The sequence below is a fragment of the Triticum dicoccoides genome, chromosome 5B (assembly GCF_002162155.2).
Source record: "Triticum dicoccoides isolate Atlit2015 ecotype Zavitan chromosome 5B, WEW_v2.0, whole genome shotgun sequence".
Taxonomy (NCBI): domain Eukaryota; kingdom Viridiplantae; phylum Streptophyta; class Magnoliopsida; order Poales; family Poaceae; genus Triticum; species Triticum dicoccoides.
In genome coordinates, this window is record NC_041389.1 from 452,878,011 (window position 1) to 452,900,749 (window position 22,739).

The 22,739-nt window shown below is 49.3% G+C and overlaps 1 protein-coding gene across 1 annotated transcript in view; it reads right to left on the reverse strand.

The window, feature by feature from the left end:
- Positions 1-22,739, reverse strand: part of LOC119309712 — a 33,298-nt gene that overhangs the window by 8,572 nt on the left and 1,987 nt on the right. The window contains exons 6-11 of the mRNA XM_037585659.1: positions 20,145-20,406; positions 19,733-19,952; positions 19,524-19,647; positions 18,574-18,813; positions 17,610-18,098; positions 16,195-16,569 (exon numbers count right to left, since the gene is read on the reverse strand). Of these exons, the coding sequence (XP_037441556.1) occupies positions 16,195-16,569; positions 17,610-18,098; positions 18,574-18,813; positions 19,524-19,647; positions 19,733-19,952; positions 20,145-20,406 (1,710 nt within the window). The remainder of the gene's footprint in view (positions 1-16,194; positions 16,570-17,609; positions 18,099-18,573; positions 18,814-19,523; positions 19,648-19,732; positions 19,953-20,144; positions 20,407-22,739) is intronic.

The window sequence follows — 22,739 nt, forward strand, 5'->3', positions numbered from 1 at the left end:
TCGAGCCAGAACACATGGCGCGTGTCGGACCGGCAGGGCCGGATGGGCAAGAAATACCTCTTTAATTGGTATATGATAATGTGATGCCCGTTGTGCGATACACTCAGGAAGACTGTGCCCTAGATAGTATAATAGACAGTCTGGACAAAGAATAAAGTGTTTGATTCTATGTATCAATCTACTTTACATCAAACGTTATCCATCCGCAATGTAACTGTTGTCTTAACCGGCCATCGGCTTCCGCATCTCCTGCCAATGGCTGGAGAGTGTTCCGTACTATGTGACATGTGGTAACAGGAAATCACATCGGGCAACCAACCAATCCGTCCATTTGGTACGAACAGACAAAACGTGTGCGGAGAGTTATGTTATATTACTTTTTAATGCAAGAAACATCTTCGGAAGAAAATAGTTCCTTCATGGGTTCCTTTCTTCGGGTTGTCATATTAACCATAGGCGTTTTTGAACCGAATACCCATGGTGTGCAGTTGTCGTTAATGTGGGGAGACAACCCCCATGTTGTGGTGACAGTCACCGAAGTATTTTTCTCTTCCCTCGTGGCCGACCAGTTATCTTCTTAAGAGTGCTAGCTTTCGGCTTCACCCGTCTGAGGTACGTACCCGTCTGACCCAGTCGTAACAATTGCAGAGGTGATCACTTTACCCCCTAGGCGAACAATCGGGAACGTAGGGGATAAGAGCATGTCCACTCGCCCCCCCCCCAACATGCCCTCAGGGCCCTTTTTTAGCGCCGCCGGTGAAAAATCGGACCAGTCACGCCCCTAGGTCCTCGTTTGTCACCGGTTTGGGCCGAAATAACAGCCGGCGAACCCAAGCCGAACACATCCCCCAGGGGGGTCGCTTGGGGGCGCCGGCCGAAGTGAAAAGGTGCGTGGGTCCGCTCTGTCAGCGAGAGGCCCTTTTCCCGCCGTTTCCCCACTTTTCCCTCCATTTCCCCTTTCCTTCCCCGCATCCCGCCCGACATTCTCCTCCCTCTCCTCTCCATTCTCCTCACTCTCCCCGCCATCTGGCCGCCGCCACCCCGCCATGCCGTCGAAGAAGTATTTGGCCCCTCGCGCCGCTGCCATGGCTTCTAATCCGACCCACCGAAGCAAAGGAAGCCGAGGGCGCCGATGGCAAAACCACCGGGCATGTCGAACGTCGAGTGGAGGGTGGAGGTTCAGCGCCGGGAGGCCGTCACCACTGACCGATGGAACAGGTTCAACGCAAAGAAAGCCTAGGACGCCGTGACGCGAGGGTCGCTGAGCAGGCCAAGGCATCTCACACAGGGATGATACATCCGCTTGGCGACCACGGCCCGACATGGAGCCGGCAAAGCGTTGCATTGACAGCCAGCTTCTCGCCACCGGAATGGCGTTGTGCCCCCTCGCTTGGCTATTCTGATGGCGACGTGCATGGCGGATTCAACCCCAACATCACGTTTCCACATGGCCAACGATCCTCTCCCGCCGGTATGTGAACCCCGATCAGCACACTCCCTCGCCCGTGTTCTCCCGCGTCCAGTACCCCCCGTGCACCTACTTGCCGCCGGCTTACGCTGCCTCACCGCCGCCGCCTCTATGGCATGGCGCCCTGCCCTTCTCGCAAGCCTCGTCGCATTTCGGCAACCCCGACCCGACGAAAACCGACATGGAAGAGATCATCACGAGCCGCTCGTTCGCAACCGCCTCCTACCCCGGCTTCCATGAGCAAGACGATGACATCATCGGCATTGATGAAGACCAGCACGTTAATCTCGACCTACTCCGGACAAACGTCGCCGCGAAGAAGAGGAACACCGACCTAGCATTCTCGATGGAAGAGCATGTCAAGGCGTGGTACATGGCGGAGCGTGGCCTTATCTTGAACCAGATGCCATTGACGGCCGCGCCTACGCCCATGCCGACACCTACGCTGTTGCCCAACCCTTTGAGAATTTATTTGCTTTCTGAGTTCTTGTTTGACTTAGGCGAAAGCTGATTCTCAGCTAAGCCCCCGAGTGTGGAGAAAATCCTCACTCGAGGTGGGTTTTCACTTAAGCAAAAACTGGTTTTGCAGCTAAGCCTCCGAGTGTGGAGAAGATCCTCACTCGGATTGTTTTCAATTTAGGCGAAGGCTGGTCCGTGGCTAAGCCCCCGAGTGTGGAGCAAATCCTCACTCGGATTATTTTTAACTTAGGAGAAAGCTGGTTCACGGCTAAGCCCCCCGAGTGTGGAGCAGATCCTCACTCGGATTATTTTTCACTTAGGCAAAAGCTGGTTCGCGTCTAAGCCCCCCGAGTGTGGAGCAGATCCTCACCTGGATTATTTTAACTTAGGCAAAAGCTGGTTCCTGTCTAAGCCCCCGAGTATGGAGTAGATCCTCACTCAGATTATTTTTAACTTACGCGATAGCTGGTTCGCGACTAAGCCCCCGAGTGTGGAACAAATCCTCACTCAGATTATTTTTAACTTAGGCGAAAGCTGGTTCGCAGCTAAGACCCCGAGTGTGGAGCAAGTCCTCACTCGGGTTGGTTTCTGACTCAAGGAAAAACTGGTTTTGCACTTAAGCCTCCGAGTGTGGAGCAGATCCTCACTCGAGTTATTTTTAACTTAGGTGAAAGCTGGTTCGCGGCTAAGTTTTCCTCTCCTCTCTTCACCCACTGGAGGTGTGTTAGCTTCCAAATGCAATTCGTCACCTGAGTGAATGCGACCATGGGCCGAACTAGACAAAGTATGGGAAGAAGTGATTCTTTTAATTATTTATCTAAGATCATTCAAACTAACTATTACAAAGGAGAAAATTTTATTCTAAGTATGAAGCTTGCGGAGCAGATCTGCGTTCCAAGTTATGGGCTCTTCTACTCCTCTGGTGAAGTTATAGAGCATGTATTCTCCATTGTGCAAGACTTTGGATATGGTGAATGGCCCCTCCCAGGGGGGCGCCAGGAAAGCACGCCCTCCGACGTGTCTGTCGTGGTAGTGGCGCAAGTCTTGTTGATACAGTGTTGACCTTATAAGCGCCAGCTCACGTTCTTCCTCCAGAAGGTCTAAGCCGTCTTGCCTAGCTTCCTTAGCTTCAGCCTCCGAGTAACGATCCACTCGGGGAAAATTGTGGAGCAAATCACTCGGCAAGACTGCTTCTGACCCGTATACCATGAAGAATGGGGTGCGGTTGGTGGATCGATTCGGAGTCGTCCGCAATCCCCAAAGGACTGAAGGCAACTCGGTCACCCATGCTCTTGTGGCGTGAGTCAAGTCGCGCATGAGATGAGGTTTTAATCCTTGAAGTACGAGTCTGTTAGCTCTCTCGGCTTGGCCATTCGACTGCTGGTGCGCCACAGAGGCGTAGTCGACCCGAGTGCCTTGGGTGTGGCAGAATTCACGAAATTCGTCCGATTCAAAATTGGACCCCATTGTCGGTGATGATACTGTGTGGGACTCCAAACCTGAAGATTATTTCCCGAATAAACTGAATGACAGTGGCCGAGTCCAACTTTTTTATGAGTGTGGCCTCGATCCACTTGGTGAACTTGTCCACTGCCACCAGCAGATGAGTGAAACCACTCGCTCTAGTTCGGAGGGGGCCGATCATGTCGAGACCCAGACTGCGAACGACCAAGTGAGTGGAATAGTCTTGAGAGCAGACGTCGGTTTGTGCGATTGATTCTTGTAAAACTGGCACCCGACGCACTGGTCCACTATGTCTCGAGCGGCCTGATTGGCTCGGTGCCAATAGAACCCAGCCCTGAATGCCTTGGCGACTAAGGTCCGAGAGGACGCGTAATGTCCGTAGGATCCTGAGTGAATTTCCTATAAGATATGTTGTCCTTCTTCCAGCGAGATGCACCATTGAGTTTCTCAAGTTGCACTTTTCTTGTACAACTCTTCCCCCATGACAGTGAAGGTTTTGGATCGACGCACGATCTATCGCGCTTCAATTTCATCTTCTGGGACTTTCTGCCGAAGCAAGTAGGCCAGGTATGGGCCACTCAGGAATGATGACAAGGACCTCTTGGACCAAGTCGATTACTGCAGGGATATCAACCTCAGTCGGATTGGAAGGACCGACTGGTTGCGGGGGCTCTTCCACAAAAGGATCTTCCTTGATTGTGGGCGAGTATAGGTGCTCTAGGAACACGTTACGTTCTTGGGCACGGGCTTCCAAGTGGAGCCCATGTTGGCCAAGTCATTTGATGCTTGATTCTTGAGTCGAGGCACATGATGGAGCTCCAGAGCCTTGCATTTCTTTTCCAACTTCCTGACAGCATTGCAGTAGCCCGTCATCGCCGGGTTGCAGACATCCCATTCTTTCACGACCTGATTTACCACCAGATCCGAGTCGCCATACATCATCAGTCAGCGAATCCCCGGGATGATTGCCATTTGGAGCCCGTGCAGTAGGGCTTCGTATTCAGCTTCGTTCTTGGAGGAATCAAAGTGAATCTGAAGAACATAGCTGAGTCGGTCGCCTTTGGGGGACACTAAGACCACTCCGGCTCCATGGCCATTTAGAATCTTGGAACCATCGAAGAACATCATCCAGTGTTTGGGAACACTCGGGACGGGCCGCTCCTGCTCAATCCACTCGGCATGAAAATCGACCAAAGCCTGAGATTTGATGGCCTTCTTGGCTTCATACTTAATGTCTAGTGGAAGGAGTTCAATGGCCCATTTAGCCACTCGGCCTATGGCATCTCTATTGTGCATGATCTCGGCCAGGGGGCGTCACTAACCACCGTGACCGAGTGCTCTTGAAAGTAGTGTGCCACCTTCTTCGCAGTCAAATAAATTCCGTATACTAACTTCTGATAGTGTGGATACCTCTGCTTGGAAGGCGTCGGGACCTCAGAGATGTAGTACATAGGATGTTGGAGCTTGAAGTCCTTGCCCTCTTCTTCCCGCTCCCCCACTAGGACCGTGCTGACAACTTGACATGTGGCCGCGATGTACAAGAGCAAGGGCTCCTTGCTGCACGGAGCAGCTACATTGGCTGGGTGGAGAGCAGAGCTTTGAGGTCCTCGAACATGGCATGCACTTCAGGAGTCCATTCAAACCGATCAGACTTTCTCATCAGTCGGTAAAGAGGCAGGGCCTTTTCACCGAGTTGAGAGATGAATCTACTCAGGGCTACCAGGCAGCCTGTGAGGAGCTACACATCGTCGTGGAGACGCGCTCTGGTTGCTTCATTCGGATGATCGTCCTGATCTTTTTGGGGTTGGCCTCGGTACCACGTTCGGAAATGAGGAATCCGAGTAGCTTGCCCGATGGGATGCCGAATGTACATTTGGCTGGATTGAGTTTAATGCCATACTCACGCAGATTTGTGAATGTCTCAGCGAGGACAGTCAGGAGGTCTGAACCTTTCCTCGACTTGGACCACGATGTGATCCATATAGGCTTATATATTCCAACTAATCTCCTTTCATAGACACTTCTGGATCATGCGCATGCATGTGGCTCCAACATTTTTCAGACCGAATGGCATCATGATGTAACAAAAACACCCGAATGGGCTGATGAATGCAGTTTTTATTTCATCGGGGCCATACAGTCGGATCTGAAGGTACCCAGAGTACGCATCCTTAAATCATAACCTCTCGCACGCGGCAGTAGAATCAACTATCTGATCTATGCTGGGGAGAGGAAATTGATCTTTCAGGCAGGCCCGGTGAGATGTCTAAATACGCACGTGCAAATAGACTTGTCTTTCTTTGGCACCATGACGGCGTTGGCGAGCCACTCAGAGTGGTAGACCTCTCGGATGAACTCGGCGGCTAAGAGTCACGCGATCCCCTCGGCAATTGCCTCGCGCTTCTCGGTAGAAGACCGTCCAAGATGCTCCTTGACAGGCTTCACCTTCAAGCCGACGCATAGTCTGTGCTCGACCAGTCCCCTGGGAACACCCGACATGTCGGAAGATTTCCATGCAAAGATATCACAGTTCCCATGAAGGAACTAGACGAGCTCGGCTTCTATTTGCTGTCCAACGTCGTTGAGATGTTGGTCGGGGTACATTCGGGTCCTTCGGGTGGATGTGAGCTAGCTTTGTTTCTCCGGCTGACTGGAAAGCGGATTCCACAATCGGCTTCTTGGTCATCATCAGCTCGCTTGGGTCCACCGCCTTCTTGTATTCGTCTAACTTGGCCATCGCCATTTGCTCGTCGGCAATTGTAGAGCCCTTCTGAAGGCACTCTTTGGCTAACTTCCGATTTTTGGTGATGGTGACCACAACATTCGGCCCTGGCATCTTAAGTTTAAGATAAACGTAACATGGCCGGGCCATGAAACGAGCGTAGGCGGGCCTATCCAGGATGGCATGATAAGCACTCCGGAAGTCCACCACCTCGAAAGTCAGTCGCTCCTTCCGAAAGTTTGTCTTTTTGTTGAATGTCACATCTAGGGCGATCTACCCGAGTGATTTGGCCTTATTCCCGGGTATTACACCGTGGAACTACATGCTGCTCTTGCTGAGATGGGACATCTGAATGCCCATTGCTTCCAACGTGTCGACATAGATGGTGTTGAGCCTGCTGCCGCCGTCCATCAGAACCTTGCGCAGTTGGGTACCACCAACAACCAGGTCAACCACCAGAGCCTACCGCCCAGGGGTAGGTATATGGGTCGGGTGATCCGACTGGCCTAAGGTGACATGCGTCTTGGTCCAATCAAGATAATTGGTGACAATCGAAACTACCATGTTCACCTCTCGGTTGATGGCCTTGAGGTGAATCCTGCTCTCTATGTCGACAAAGATCATCAAGACGTTCTCGACATTCGGATACCCGGAGGCACTTATGCCCTCATCGTCATCGTCCTCATCTTTGTCCCCAGGGGGACTTTGCCGCATCTCGTGCTTCAGGAACCGACACTCCCGAGTGGTGTGTTTGGAAAAAATCAGGTTGCCCTCCTCATCCCTTGTTGGTGTGTATCTGGCAGGGCTGGTCAAGAATATCATTCTTCTTTGTAACCTGCTTCTTTCCTCTCCATTCCTTCTTATGCTTTTGGGGGGCCTTGTTCTTGACTTGGCCGGCCAGAGTTGCAGCCTCGACACCCCCTCCAGCGTCAGCCTTTCACTTATTCTTCTTGCCTTTGTGATCCGATGGTGGGCATCTCTAGCTCGAGATTTGCCGCTCCTCAGCCGGTCCTCCTCCTCAACATTGGCATACTGACTGGCTATTTCCGTAGCTCGACTGAGAGTCGGAGTCTTAGTTCGTCTGAACTTCATGTTCAGCTCTCGGTAACGAACTCCGGCCTTGAAGGCGCAGATTTCCTGGTGTTCAGTGATGTTCTCCACCATGTTTTGCAAGGTGGTCCACCACCGAATGTACTCTCGGAGAGTTTCGTTCTTCTCTTTGACACAATTCTGCAACTCGGCCAGTCCACCCGGCCTCTTGCAAGTGCCCTCAAAGTTCCTGACGAATACCCTCGCCAAGTCGTCCCAGAAGAAAATACTGCCTAGCGCGAGCTGAGTCCACCGGGCCCAGGTGTAACCCTCCAGCACCAGGAGTAGGTGCTTCATGGCCACATTATCATTGCCACCGCCGATCTGGACTGCCACCCGTTAGTCCTCTAACCAAATTTCTGGCTTCGACTCGCCAGTTAACTTAATTATTCTTGTGGCTAACCTGAAGTTGTGGGAATTTCCGCCGCCCAAATGTAGCGACTAAAGCACTCGGGACCCGATGGTACGGAACTACTCAAGACTTTGTGGTCTTGGCCTTCTCGCAGGGCGTGGCGCTTGTCGACCAAGTTCTGAGCAAGAACGGATCCCCTGTTGAACTGGGGGTTGCGAGCGTCCCTCACGTAGCGAGCGGGACTCGGCCTTCGATCATCGCCGTGTGCACGTCTATCATCATGGGACTGACGCTCGTACGTGCCATCCCGTGATGGAGGCATCAGAGCGTGATCGTAATCGTCATAGCACCCGGGCGACTCGACCCGATCGTGCCTCCGATCATCGTGGTGATCTCGTGAAGAGGAAGCAGCTCGGCGTCCGCTAGAGCCGAGTAGGTTGTGCATCGACTGGACCATCTCCACGCGCACAATTGCACTGTGCATCCGATCCCTGGACTGAGACACTGCCGCGTTTTGTGACAATGCTGTCTTCAGGAGCGCCTGGATCTGTCGAATCCCCTCTCCGCCTGTGGAGCCAGAGGGCTGGAGGGAATCCATGATCTGAGTGGCAGCTGCCAGATTCTATAGTGGAGTGTTGAGAACTCGGTACTTACGAGGCTGATTGTTAGGGAAGAGCCGGCACTTGTGCCAACTGGAACTAGGAAGACGGCGCGCGCGCTCGTCCAGCTCCCTCTGGAGCCGCTCGAGACATTCACACTCGGCCAGAGTGGCGAAGCGAGTTGACTCCATGGCCAAGGCCTCAGGAGATGTTCCGGTGATGGGGTGTTGAGGAGTTTCTCGTTCCGCTGACGGAGCTCCTCCCGCTGCTCCCAAGTGAGAGCTTGGGGCACGTACTGCTCGTGGCCAGCCATGCCACCGTTGGTGTCGACGTGAGATGTACCTGCGTGGCCGTCCTTGTGCCCCGTGCCCTGGAGGCGCGCGGTGATCGTTGTTATCCACCATAAGGATCTCGGCAGACGACTTGGTACTCTCAGACTCGGACTCCTCGGAGTAGTCGCCGAGTGACCCATTGGCGAGGTCGAGGGCGGGCTCATCGTAGTCAAGAGTTACCACCTGCGCTGCTGCTGCCTGAATGGCAACATCATGCTTTATCTAGTGATGTAGCCGTGAATACGCAGCGCGCTTGCGACGGCGAGTGATGGTGGGTTGAGCAACCACTCGGCACGGGGCTGAGGGCCGTCGGAGAAGAATCCGATAAGAAGATGCACAGAAGTGCATCGCGCCACAGACAGGCAACGCCTCCACGTCTAGCGGTGCCTCGCGCAGCCACGCTGAGTCGTGAGCGACGAAGGAGAGAGCCCCGAAGTGAATCTCACTGCTGACAGACATGACGATGATGATGAATTCCACCTACGTCATGAAGTTTTGCTAGACGCCTAGCCCCACAGTGGGCGCCAACTATCGGGATTACTATCCTTACAATGAGTACTAGGGGGTACGAATAAGGAGGCAGAGTCTAGCTATGAAGTAGGTGTAACACTTGGTGTTTAGCGAGTTCAGGCCCCTCACTCGGTGGAGGTAAAAGCCCTATGTCTCGTGCCCTGGGGCTTGCTTTGATTTGGTCGGTATGATTACAGGAATGCTTGCTTGCTCAGGCGTGGAGAGGAGCACGGCTTACATAGAGTGCACCGCAGCCCACGTCTCCCACGCCGCCGAGGCATTTAATGACATTGATGATATTCCGTTACTAGTGTAATGAGCCTCAACTACAACAGTTATAGGTAACCATAGCTATTGACTAGGCTTAATGGATTGCTTAGGATCCCTCGACCGTTGCAGCTCCCACGACGTCCCTCTCCTCTTCTATGTCCGAGTACTGATTCATTAGCTGAGTGACGTGTGGTTATCCGAGTGCTGAGATGACTCCCGAGTGCTGCTGAGTCGTACGAGTGGATTCCTTGACTTGCGCATCCAGGTGCAGGCATGGTCCAAAGACTTACCTATGATGATGATGGGCCGCTTGCGGGTCCCGAATGATGGGTAATTGACCCTACCCGGAGTAGGTGACCACACCAGGCGGCAGCCCACTCTATCGCGGTGTATGGCGCTTCCTATTCGACGCCCGGACTTTCGGTCGAGTGTAATTGTGCAGGCTCAAGGTCATGCTTTGCGTTTGGGCTTGGTTCCGGGCCTTCCTTTGGCGAACATCATTCTCTGGGGCAGAAGCCTAGGCAGGATGATCGGAGACTCGGGTGTATTTTGTTTTTAACCTTGGAGATTGTGATCCCTCCGCCGTCTCCTTGACGACGGCGACGAGGTGTGTAACCGGCGGGGTATGGATCTCCCTGTCGTCGGGTTTAAGCCCGATATGATCATAAATAAAGGGCCGGTCGACGGAGATTCCCATGGCACAAAACCGATTTAGCAGATCGTTTACTGATGCTAGATCCGTACTCTCTGGGTTTTCGGAATTAACCCGTAGTGCCGCAGCTACGGCGATGTTCGAGATCACTTCCGAGTGGTGTTCGGCCAGGCGTACTCCGGATGGTTTCGCGGGGTCGGGCTTTAAGGCCGGACGCCGTGCAATACCAGTTTCTACCAGTATTGTCGAACTTGACGTCAAGGCGTCCTGCTCGCCAATTTTTTTGATAGGAGTCCAGGACTTTGTAAGAGGAAGATCTTCTCGCGGGCTAGCAACGAACTCTAGGCTGCCGCGCTCGGTCGCCTCATTGGGGGTGAAGTCATCGATCTGGCCAAGGCAGCCAGTCAGATCAGCGCGTAGTATGATACTGCCAAACACGAAAATCTGGCCTAGGACGAAGATGTCGCTGATGCGGACGGTGTTGCCAGCGGTTAGATGAGCCATCGATCCTTCGGCGATCCAACAACGGAACTTTCAACGAAGGCACAAATGTCGGTGTCAAAACCGACGGATCTTGGGTAGGGGGTCCCGAGGTGTGGATCTTGGATCAATGGCTAACAAGTGACGAAGAGCAGGGTATTTACCCAAGTTCGGGCCCTCTCGAAGAGGTAAAACCCTACGTCATGCTTGCTTGTATTGATGTATATGAATGGATTACAGAGTAGTTCTACGATGAGATCGGATGAACTAAACCATAGGCGAGTAGGATGATGATGGTTTTCTAGCCTATACGGACTAAACCCTCTGGTTCTAAGGTTTACACATGGTCGGTTACAAGGAAGGAATAAAGATGCCGATTCTCCTTGTCTTGCCTTGGAGGACACACCAAGGCACCGAAGATCTCCAATCCGCATACGGGGTCACCTCATAGCTCGGTCTTCCAACAGTTGTAGCGCAGCCCAGCTGTCCAGCTCATAAAGATAAGCCGGCAGCCCGAGGACCCCCCAGTCCAGGACTCCCTCACCCAGGACGCGCATGTCGGGCGACGTTGGGTAGTCCGCCTCGTGCAGCAGGCGCGCCTCCCACTCATGAAGCCAGAGACGGCCGAAGCCGTTGGTGGCCGCCCCATCGCCGGGGAACCTCTCCGCCATGACTTATGTGGTGACGGCTTGAGCTGTGCGGGCGAGAGAGAAGGCGAGAAAGGTGGTCGGCACTGGGCTTGAGCTGTGTGGGCGAGAGAGATGGCGAGTGTGCGGCGAGGTCGGCCTTTATAGCGGCGAGAGGGCGGGAGCGGTGTGGACGCATGGCAGGAAAGGGCGGGACGCTTGGCGGCTCGCCATCACTGCGCCATCTATCAATCATGGAAGGATGACTGGCAGGAGCCTTCACATTGAATCACGCTCGAGCTGAGGCGAGGCGATGAAGACAATGAAGCCTAGTCGCTGTCTCGGCGGGCCCGCCTCGTGGGAATCTGGCGCGGGATGTTTTGGCGCCATTTTTCTTTCCCACGGCGCCCCAAGTCGCCTCATAGCGTGCTGAGTTTGGTTTGGATCCGCCAACCGCCGGTGCCAATTTTGGCCCAAAATGACAAAATTTGGTCCCCTAGGGGGCGCGGCTGAGCGGTTCTTTTGTGGGCCCTCGCATTTCCCATCCGGCGCGATGGCGTGGCTGGTCATCTGAAAAGTGGCGGCTGGGCTGCGCTAGCTAGTTGGGACTGCTCCAGGTCTCAGCACCTCACTTCGTCTACATATTTCTCAAAAAAAAAAAAAAAAACCTTCGTCTACACGTGACACGTACAGACGAAGGTGTTCCTAAGTCATGTCAGACGAAGCTAGTAGAAAAGTTCGATGGGTGTGCTTATACGTACAAAATGAAGAGTGATTTAGTGAAGGTTTTACTAAGTATCAGTAGTGTGAAGAAAGGAAGTTACGGTTCGTGCCTCTCGCCAATGCCGGCATAGGTCCACCTCGTCTCCGGTGGCCCTAGGACCATGGAGGCGCGGAGGATCCTAGCAAGGGCCGGCGGGAGGGCTTCGTTTTTAGTCTTTTTTCCAATCTTGTTAGGGTTTGTGTCCTACTCAGGAAGGCGAGACGGCGGCGGCTCCCTGAAGATGGAATAAAGGTCTCCCCGCCTAGCCCCCGTTCCGGCGGTGCGTCTAGCATCATTGGTGGGCGTGTGGAGGTGTGTCTCCGGCAGATCTATCTTTGGTGGATTTGTTCGGATCTGGTCGCTGTTCGTCTATGTTCGTGTGTCTTCGTTTTGGATCCTTCCGATCTACGTTATTTTTCATCGGCGGCGTTTGCTGTTCTGGGGTGCTGGTCCTATGGGGCCTTAGCACGACGATTTCTCGACTGTCTACTACAACAAGTTGTGCCCGACTCCGGTGATGGAGGGGCAATGCCGGCGGCGCGCCTTTGGCTTGCTTCGGTGTTTGTAGTCGTCGCTAGGTGGTCTACGGATCTGGATGTAATTTTTATTTCTGGTGTTCGTTGTACTGCCATGATTGAAGATGAATAGATTGGAAGTTTTTCCGAAAAAAAAAGTATCAGTAGTGTGAGCTGACAATATTATTTATCTAGCAGCTCTGTCCCTGGTTCCTGGTAGGCTGATCGTGCATGGTTGGCCTAACATGGATGCATGGTTCCATGGGTGGCTTCTTGTGTGGCGACAACGACCGATGTTGAGTAGTTTTGATGGGTGGTGAGCTGCCGTGGCGACCATGCATCCATGTTCTGTGGTCTACGCTTTGGCACCAGTTGAGTGGTTTTGTCTTAGACAGCGCAGACGAAGGTGTTCCTAGCTAAGACGGTGACAAGGCTCATCACTTTTGCTTCTGTGGTCTATCGATTTAGCAGAGTCGCCTTCTCAGGCTTTCTGCTTGTTGGAGCTAACTCTCTTAGCCCCTCTTCTCCCTCACGGCTGCCTCACACAACCAACTCAAAAAAATGGAGACACAGGTGTTTGGCGTCGGACTCTCACAGCCCAACCTTTTCTCTTTGCCTCTGTCTTTTTTCTTCTGAAAGCAAATATGCATACAAGTGCTTAAGTAGACTCACGCTCACGTAGCCGGGCCACACACTCGCCCACTAACTGCATGCACGCACCCACGCACACCACTAACTAATGACTTGATCTTCTCCTAGAATCACTCTAGGAACCACACGACCCGGCCACTCATGCAGCAGCAGCTAACAACCTCGGACATGCATACACAGCAGCCTCTCGCCACCGTTCGGCATCTCGCCATGCGCCATATCTCACGGCGCCTCGCATCTCACCTCCTGCATGTTCTTTAAGGCTTCACCTGCTACAACTACCTATATGCATGGACAAGCAAACTAATATGCAGATACATGTGAATCAAGATTAAAAAAGCTAACAATCACCCCCCTAATCTTGATTCCCAATTCTTCATGGAGCTTCAAAGGAGAGTTGGCTCGTCGTCGACGTACTGTCCCAGCAGCGCCTTCTCCTCCTCGTTCTCCTTCTTCTTCTCAGGACACTCCCAAGCGAAGTGACCAAGTTTGCGGCAATTGTAACACTGTACCTCACTTTTGTCTCTGCGCCCTCCACCGCGTCCACGGCCACGACCCCGTCCTCGCGACGAGTCGTGTCCTCTCGCCATGAGGAGCTGCTCTTCTTCGCGTCCCGTCTCACGCCCCTTGACGAGTTCCTCGTGTGCCTTGAGTGAACCAATGGCCTCCTCCATGGCCATCTTGTTGGTGTCGCCGAACAACGCAATTGACGACGCAACATGGATGAACTTGTTGGAGACGGCTCGGAGCAGCTTCTTCACGACGTACTTCTCCTCCATCGCATCACCAAGCTCACGGATGCGCCCCACGAGCGTCGTGAACCTCGCCGCGAAGTCATCCACGGACTCGGCATCACCCATCTTGAGGCCGTCAAACTCCGAGCGCAAGGACTGAATCCTCGCCTCTCGGACGCGCTCGACGCCCACATGCATGGAGCGTAGCGCCGCCCACACATCGGTTGCGGTCTCCTTCTCTGCAACCCGCAGCAGCGTCGAGTCGTCGATGGACTGGGAGATTATCGTCATGGCCATCTCTTCCTTGCCCTTGTCGACCTCCGATGAGGCCTCGCGATCAACGGCACCCCACGCGCCATTGGCGCGCAAGAGGTACTTCATCCTCATCGCCCACGCCGCGTAGTTCGTCCTCGTGAGCAGCGGGAACGGGAGCTTCCCCGCCGCCGCCGTCGTCGCCGCCGTCGCGGCAGCCGCCATCGCCGCCGAGTCGCTCGGCACCAACGCTCCACTCGCTGAAGAGTCACGCGGCATCGTCTTCGTCATCACCTAGCGCTGATACCAAATGTTGGAGCTAACTCTCTCAGCCCCTCTTTTCCCTCACGGCTGCCTCACACAACCAACTCAAGAAAATGGAGACACAGGTGTTTGGCGTCGGACTCTCACAGCCCAACCTTTTCTCTTTGCCTCTGTCTTTTTTCTTCTGAAAGCAAATATGCATACAAGTGCTTAAGTAGACTCACGCTCACGTAGCCGGGCCACACACTCGCCCACTAACTGCATGCACGCACCCACGCACACCACTAACTAATGACTTGATCTTCTCCTAGAATCACTCTAGGAACCACACGACCCGGCCACTCATGCAGCAGCAGCTAACAACCTCGGACATGCATACACAGCAGCCTCTCGCCACCGTTCGGCATCTCGCCATGCGCCATATCTCACGGCGCCTCGCATCTCACCTCCTGCATGTTCTCCAAGGCTTCACCTGCTACAACTACCTATATGCATGGACAAGCAAACTAATATGCAGATACATGTGAATCAAGATTAAAAAAGCTAACACTGCTGCCATTACGGCATATCGGAAGCTATAGCGGAGTCAGAGTCGCCAGTTTCCAGGTGCGATGGGGGGAATCATATTTGCCGCGCGGATTGCCGCCGCTGAGGCACCGTCTGGGAAAGTCCGGATGGCTCCGGGGAAGGCAGTGGCGGACCGACTGGTCGCGAGCATGCGCCTTGGTGCGTGGCACGCGGATCGGCCTCAGATTTGGCAGGATGGGTAGCATGGCGAGGTAGGGTGCGCGGCGGCCGTCGGGGAGCTGCGGCTCGTGGCGCCGGTGTTTCCTGGCTTCGGCATGGAGGGAGGGGATCTGTCGGCGGCTGTGGACCCGGATGCCTATTTGGTAGCGGCCTACTCGACAACGCGACGATACGCTGAGCACGGCTGACCAAGGGACAACGCGTGTGACATTCGGGCACTAGTACCCATTTTAGGATGGTGGCGGCGTTTGCCGTTGTATGGCCGACGACAGCCGCTGGGGTGGCGGTGGGTGCTCCTGTAGCACCCTAAATCAAGGCGGCGACCCATCCTCTTGGACGGCGACAGCATTCGTGGTCATGTGGGCTACTCGGAGATCGTATCTCGAGGAGGTGACGACCCTTCTGATGTTGGCGGCGGTACGGGACATCCCCTCCATCAACAAACCGGATTGGATGCGGCTCGGCAGGTGACACATGCGTCTCTTCTGGAGACGTCGAGCAATGTGTGTCGCCGGCAGGTGAAGCCCCTGACAGATACGCCGACGGCGGATCCTACACACGACGTCTCATGCAGAGGCGTCAAGTCATGCCTGCAACCGGCAAGTGATGCATGTTTGCTCTGGCAGAGGTGTCATGTTTACCCTGTTATTGCTGGATCAAACGTGGTGCGACAGTCGCGGGAGGCATGCAGTATGGGACGTCCTTGTCTTCCGGTGTCTTCTCCAGAAGTATATTGTTATCGAGGTGGTTGATTGCTGGATAAGGAATGATGGTACAGACGACTTTAACGACGAGTTTATGCACTCCGGAGGAAACACAAGATCTCTGCTCAGGCTACGTTGAGCCATGCCTACGTCGTGACCTTGCTAAAGATAGTGGATTGAAACTTGACTTTAGGGATGAGAATTCGGAGTGCAAGCTTGTGTTGGACTCGCCATCATCGCCGCATGTGTAGCGATTCCTTGTTGAAAGCGTAGCCTGTGAGTTGTATATTTTACGTTTTCATGTTGTCTTGTAACATAGGGTTAGTGGCTATATGATGGAGTTACCGTGGCGAGGCATGCAGCCTCATATTATATTTTTGCTTTATTTTCTGGGTCGATGTACTTTCTTAATAATATATGGCTGCATGCATCGTCCTGATGTAGAATGCCGGGGATTATCCTTCTTTTCGAAAATAACTAGACTATAAGAATTTTGCAATCTAATTAGTGAACTTTCTCAAAAGAAAAATAGTGTAGTTACCTTTGTTAGAACGACAGGCAACTTCTTATATTCCTTGTAATCCTCCGAATCAAGGTCGGAGACTTTGATATCTTCGGCCACGATTGTGTACCACACAAAGACTTGGTCATTGAACTGCATGTCTTTTACTGCATCTTTCTTTTCTTTTCTTGTTAGTGTGAGCCATTGTGTGGACCGTGGTGGCATGATCGATAAGGGACAGGTTACGGCGTACATTGCGGAGTTTTCTTCTGGTGAAGACCAGGCTATACTGACATACAGATCTCTAATGTTGGTTATTTTAACTGAGGATAACACCTTTTTATCTGGCACTAAGGGAAAGCAGAGCTCGGGGGGATCAAACTGGATCACCTCATCTGAGGTAGATGCACTTATCTGCAAAATAATACCACATCCATGGATAAATGGGCCTATTAGAAACACTCAATTATACAACACTAACTTGCAGCTAAATTAGTATCTATATTTAAATTGGACATTCTAACTTTCAAGTTTTGTTTCAAGTATAGCCCATTTCACTTTTTTGAGATAATTTTCCAGCTTGTTTTCCTTTCAACAGCTTCATACTAAACTATTTCCAGTGGTTGTTATTATTATATAGTAGAGTGAATAAGCAAGACGCCATTATCCAGAAGTAAAAAAATATCCTGTCAAATACGGGTCATTCTATCTCTTTTTGGTAAGTGCAATTTGTGAAAACGTCGCCTACTTTCAAATTTGAGGAAGTGAGTTAGCACATCGGTGGTTCCTTTCAAATTAGAGTAAAAACCAGGGACAAAACTGGGACCGTGAACACAACAGGACATTTTTTTGTTCCTGGAACACTAATCATCAGGCATACCGATGATGCCAACCATTTGAAGCTTCAGGTTTAGGGTACATCCGTTATTTTATTCTTAACAAAATAGTGATGCAGTGGAATTAATTAACAGGGAAAGTAGGTGTCATGATGAACTAGGCACACTGCTGCCAGACATATGGATCTTGTTTTCAACAGAGATTAGCAGCTAGTCAGCTTGTCTACTTAAAAAGGTAATCTAAACATGTACAAAACTGATAGATGATATAATCAAACCAAATAAATAACATTCAAGATTATGTTCTTAGCCAAAAAACCAAAGTGACACATATTTAGTCTCCCCAATGATAATTTTAAATTTACCTACGTTTTGAAATGCATAAAACTCACAAATGACATAGTCAACTCAAGTAAATCGCAATGAGGATTAGACTTTTGTTGTCAACCAGAAAACCAATATGGCAAATATTTGGACGCTCTATGTAAAATATTAATTAGGTTAATGTGCATGTGTAGTTATACCCAAGCCGAGTAGATCAAATTCTTAAACAATTGTATGTTCTGCTAATGAAGGTGATTAAACTCTTCACAAGTTTAATTAAGTCACCATGCTCACCTTGGATTCTGCCTCGGTTGACAGCACCGTGGATACATGTGGACCGTGCAAAATTCTTGTGTCTAAAATTATAGGCGACCCAAGTGGCACATCCACTTCGGGTTCCCCGGCCTTATATGTAATCGTCAGATTCACCTCATCCACCAATTTACCCTCTTGTCTTTTGAATATATCTTCAGTTATGTCCTCAAGATTGTCATTCACTCTGGTGCTCCGCACAATGAAATCACCCGTGTACTTATCTTGTGGTGCCTTGTCCAGTGGTTGCAATGTTATGTCGACACCAAACTTCGATCGTGGAGCCACAAAGCCTTTATTTGGTTGTATACAGTATGGCAGGGGGCTTGTCGTTTCAAAGTTGAATGCAATAAAATCATTTGTCTCGTTGGTTAGCTTAACTGAGCATGATATCTGAGTGTTGAGCTTAAAAGGAAAGCATAACTCGAGCGGCTCAATCCCAAGCATGTCATCCTCCAAGTAGGGGCTTATCTGTAAGAACAAACCAAGATGCCTTGTGACAGTGAGATGTACTTTTCATAAAATCTCATAAGCTTTGTGTTCAAAAGGTGGAAACTTCTACAATTAGAATAGTAGCCAAAAGGAAATGGATTTTTTTTAATTTTAATAAAATGTTTGGATTCGCATTGATGGAAATTAAACACCAGGTCATGGTAATAGGCACACTCTCTTGCGTGTATAATATCACTTTCAATTGTTTCCATATATGAGTGCTTAGAGGAAACAGTGCATCCAAGCATATATCTAAGAGTCCTCTGCCACAATGTAGGATCCACTTTCTTGGTTTGTTTCTCGTGTGCATTTACATGTACATAGGGCTTCCTTAAGGACCTTGTCACGTAGACTTTGCTTCCATGTTCTCTCTTTAAACAAAACAATGATATCTAAAGAACAATGTAGGAACAATTGGACTGTTATTGAAGTTATGAGGAGCACATGAACTTACCTGCCCTATCGTAGATTCGTTCGCATTGCTGATTCTACTTTTTTCGTTTGTATTGCTGATTTTACTATATGTGCTTTCTAGTTCATTGATAACATGTATTATTTCTGATATAAAAGGCCTCTTGTAGGGATCATCTTGTTGGCAGAGTAGCCCTATCTCAATGAGTTTCTCTATCTGTTGGCATCTGAATAGAGTTTCTTTCCCTGATTTATGGAATCTGTGCCTCCATCTTCTACGTACCTGCCATTTGACAAGGCTGATATAGTGACAAAATATTCAATTCCCATGATTTGTATAAGCATAGGGTAGAAAAACCATGTCGGCACGGTTCTGGAATCAAGACATCATTATGATAACAGGTATGTACACATCATGTTTTAGATCTAATTTAAACTGTGGCACCAAGAAAAATTCAATATGCCATCCGATGGTTGTAATGAAAATTAGGCAGAAATGCATTAGAGATGCAAATTCCTATTCCCTTAAAACATTTATGGGGTGCTTAATCACTACTTAGCTTATTTCCCCTTTGATTAAATTAATGGATTTTAAACACTTGAAAGAGTATATTCGGTTGTTGTCCAAGTTAGTCGACATTAGATCTGTAATGGGCACATATTAGACATGTCACAAGATGAATAAAGTTACAAGGTTTCGGACCGGGGGTACCTTGTCTAGATTCTGGGAATACCCACTTTACAGGAAGCATGAGGAAGAAAAATGAGGGGCACAAAACAGGTGTTTGTTGTGTCACGTGCGGAATTTTGTGGATTGTCATGAAGCTAAATATCCATAAACATGCGACTGTATTACCCTTCTTAACCGAAAAAATTGTATGTTTTTATTTTTGCATCGAGCCATAGGCATACCAAACCTTCTAACTGTATGCAACAGAAATATTTTTGCTAAATCTGTAAAAACAGGCCACCTACAATATGAAAAACTCTTACACTATTACTATCGGGAATACTCCTTTGTCCTGTCACCAGTTCGATTATTATGATTCCCAAGCTATACACATCATACTTGACTGACATTTTGCCTTTCTCTATGTATTCTGGAGCGGTGTATCCTCTGCATGAGAACATTTTAATTACAGAACATAGAAAATGAATTGTAACGAAGGTAAAAGAAGTTTGTTGTTTTGGGAAATGCTTACGGTGATGAAAAACCGGCTGTACTTTTTGTTTGTGCATTTTCCTCCATTCTTGATAAGCCAAAATCAGTTATTTTGGCTACCATATTATAATCTATTAGTATGTTTGCTGGCTTCAGATCCATATGAATAATATGTTTTTCCACATGAAGATACTGCAGACCGTCACATATTCCTTTTATTATGGAATAGCGAGTGTCCCATTGAAGCCCTCTTAATTCATCTGCCGAACAAAAAGGAGGAGGAGCGTGAGGTCTTTCAACATTTATTTGTGCACTGTTAGACATAAAAAATGATATAATTGTAAGCCAGTCCGTAATAATCTGTGGCCCAGTTATTGAAGAGTAGAAGTTTTTGACAAAGGAAATATATTAATATAATAAAGAGAGAGAAAAGTTTCACATCCAGGGTGTACCTGTAATATATTTTTCAAGACTCCCGTTGTTGACGTACTCGAAACAGAGTATTCTTTCTCTATTCTCGGCATAAATGTAATCTCTCGATTCTTCATTTTCGAATACTTTATGTTCTGTGTGAGAACAGAAGCCAAGAAACCGAACTATATTCTTATGGCTGACATGCAATAAGTTGTTAACCTCCCGACGAAATACTTTCTCATCTATCGTATGATTGTTCTTTATCCTCTTCACAGCAACTTGTCCATTTTGAAGGACACCCTGTTTAAACTTGGATGACATTAGAAATTATCTGAAGATGCAATGCAACAATTTGTTTTGGCAACATACCACCCCAAAGTATTTTGCTTGGCAGTATAGCACATAGACATAGCGGTGATATTGATAAAATTCTGCATCTACCAATGGAACTTTTTTTCCAGTAGTGTTTCATTATTTTTTAACGGTAATTTAGAACTGTTTCATCTTAACTTTGGCATGATTACGCTATTACCAAAGAAAGAAGAGGCGGTTCGGATCGAGCAATTCAGGCCAATATGTCTTCTCAACATGAGCTTCAAAATATTCACAAAGGTAGGCACCAATCGATTGACACAGATTGCTCATTCGGTGGTGCAACCGAGCCAGACAGCTTTCATGCCTGGGAGACACATTCTTAAAGGGGTTGTCGTCCTGCATGAAACGCTGCACGAAATTCATTCGAAGAAGCTAGATGGGGTTATCTTCAAAGTGGATTTTGAGAAGGCATATGATAAAGTTAAGTGGCATTTCTTTCAGCAGGCAATGCGCATGAAAGGATTTAGTGAGGCTTGGCAGAACCAAGTGGGTTCTCAAGTCCAGAAGGGTAGTGTCGGAATAAAGGTTAACAATGACATCGGTCACTATTTTCAGACACACAAGGGATTGAGACAAGGGGATTCAATGTCTCCTCTCCTATTTAATATAGTGGCCGATATGTTGACCATTCTGATAGGCAGGGCCAAGCATCACGGTCAAGTGGAAGGACTAGTCCCTCATTTGGTTGATGGGAGAGTCTCCATTTTACAGTACGCTGACGACACTATCCTATTTATGGATCATGACATTGCAAAAGCACGCAATATGAAGCTCATATTGTGTCTCTTTGAACAATTGTCTGGATTAAAAATAAACTTTCACAAGAGCGAGCTGTTCGGCTTTGGAAAGACTAAAGAAGAACAAGACGCTTATAGACAATTGTTTGGGTGTGAATTAGGTTCTTTGCCTTTCAGTTATTTGGGCATATCGATTCATCACCGTAAGTGATCAGATAAAGAATGAAAGTGCATCGAAGATAGAATTGAAAAAAAGCTTAGTTGCTGAAAGAGCAAGCTAATGTCGTATTGTGGTCGGCTAGTGCTAATTAACTCGGTACTTACTAGTATACTGATGTTCCTACTATCTTTCTTCGAGGTACCGAAAGGGGTGAGGAAAAAACTTGATTTCTTTAGATCTCGTTTCTTCTGGCGGTCAGATGAGGCCAAGAAGAAATACCATCTTGCACGATGGGATATTCTTTGCCGACCCAAGGACCAGGGGGGTCTTGGAATAGAGAACTTGAAAATTAAGAATAAATGTCTTATGAGTAAATGGCTCTAAAGGTTAGGGACATAACCGGAGAGTTTATGGGATATTCTTTGCCGACCCAAGCACAGATTTTACGTAATAAGTATTGACAGCCGAAAACGCTTGCCCAGCCCAGGTCACTGTGAGACCAACAGACTCACCATCCTGGAAGGGACTCGTGCGAAGACTTGTTCTTTTGTAGGGTCAAATTATTGATTAGCAATGGGATGTCAACAAGATTTTGGGACGATACATGATTAGGAGAGACTCCCCTAGCCATACAATACCCCACCCGTTATACATCGTGCAACGTAAGGAGGATTACCTAGGCACAATAATTCAAGCGACTCCCTTGAACATTCAATTTAGACGTGCGTTAGTTGGTGAGCGATGGACTGCCTGGATGCATTTGGTCCGGAGATTGATAGATGTTCAATTATCCGACTAACCTGATTCGACACACTGGAAGTTAGCTAGAAATGGGGTGTTTGCGGTGAAATCTTTCTATATGAATTTGATTAATTCTGGCCCAATCTCGAGATCGTTACATATTTGGAAGGTTAAGGTTCCCTTGCATATTAAGATCTTTATGTGGTTCGTCCACAAGCAAGTGATCCTCACCAAATATAACTTACTTAAGAGGCGGTGGGTAGGTAGTTCGCGTTGTTGTTTTTGTGATCATGGTGAAACAATACAACACTTATTCATAGAGTGCCCACTCGCCAAGCTGCTTTGGAGAACGATCCATATAGCCTTTAACATTACTCCTCTAGTTCACATTGAATCGTTGTTTGGAACGTGGTTAGCTAGGGTTGATCAGACTACTGCGGCTCGTATTCGGATTGGAATATGTGTGCTCATGTGAGATATATGGAATTGCAGGAATGATATGATTTTTAACAGACAATATACTTTAACTTTCTTGCAGGTCATCTTCAGAGCGTCTGCATGGATCCGTATGTGGTCCTTACTCACTCCTACAGACTCCAAGCAGCCTTTGGTTACTGGGT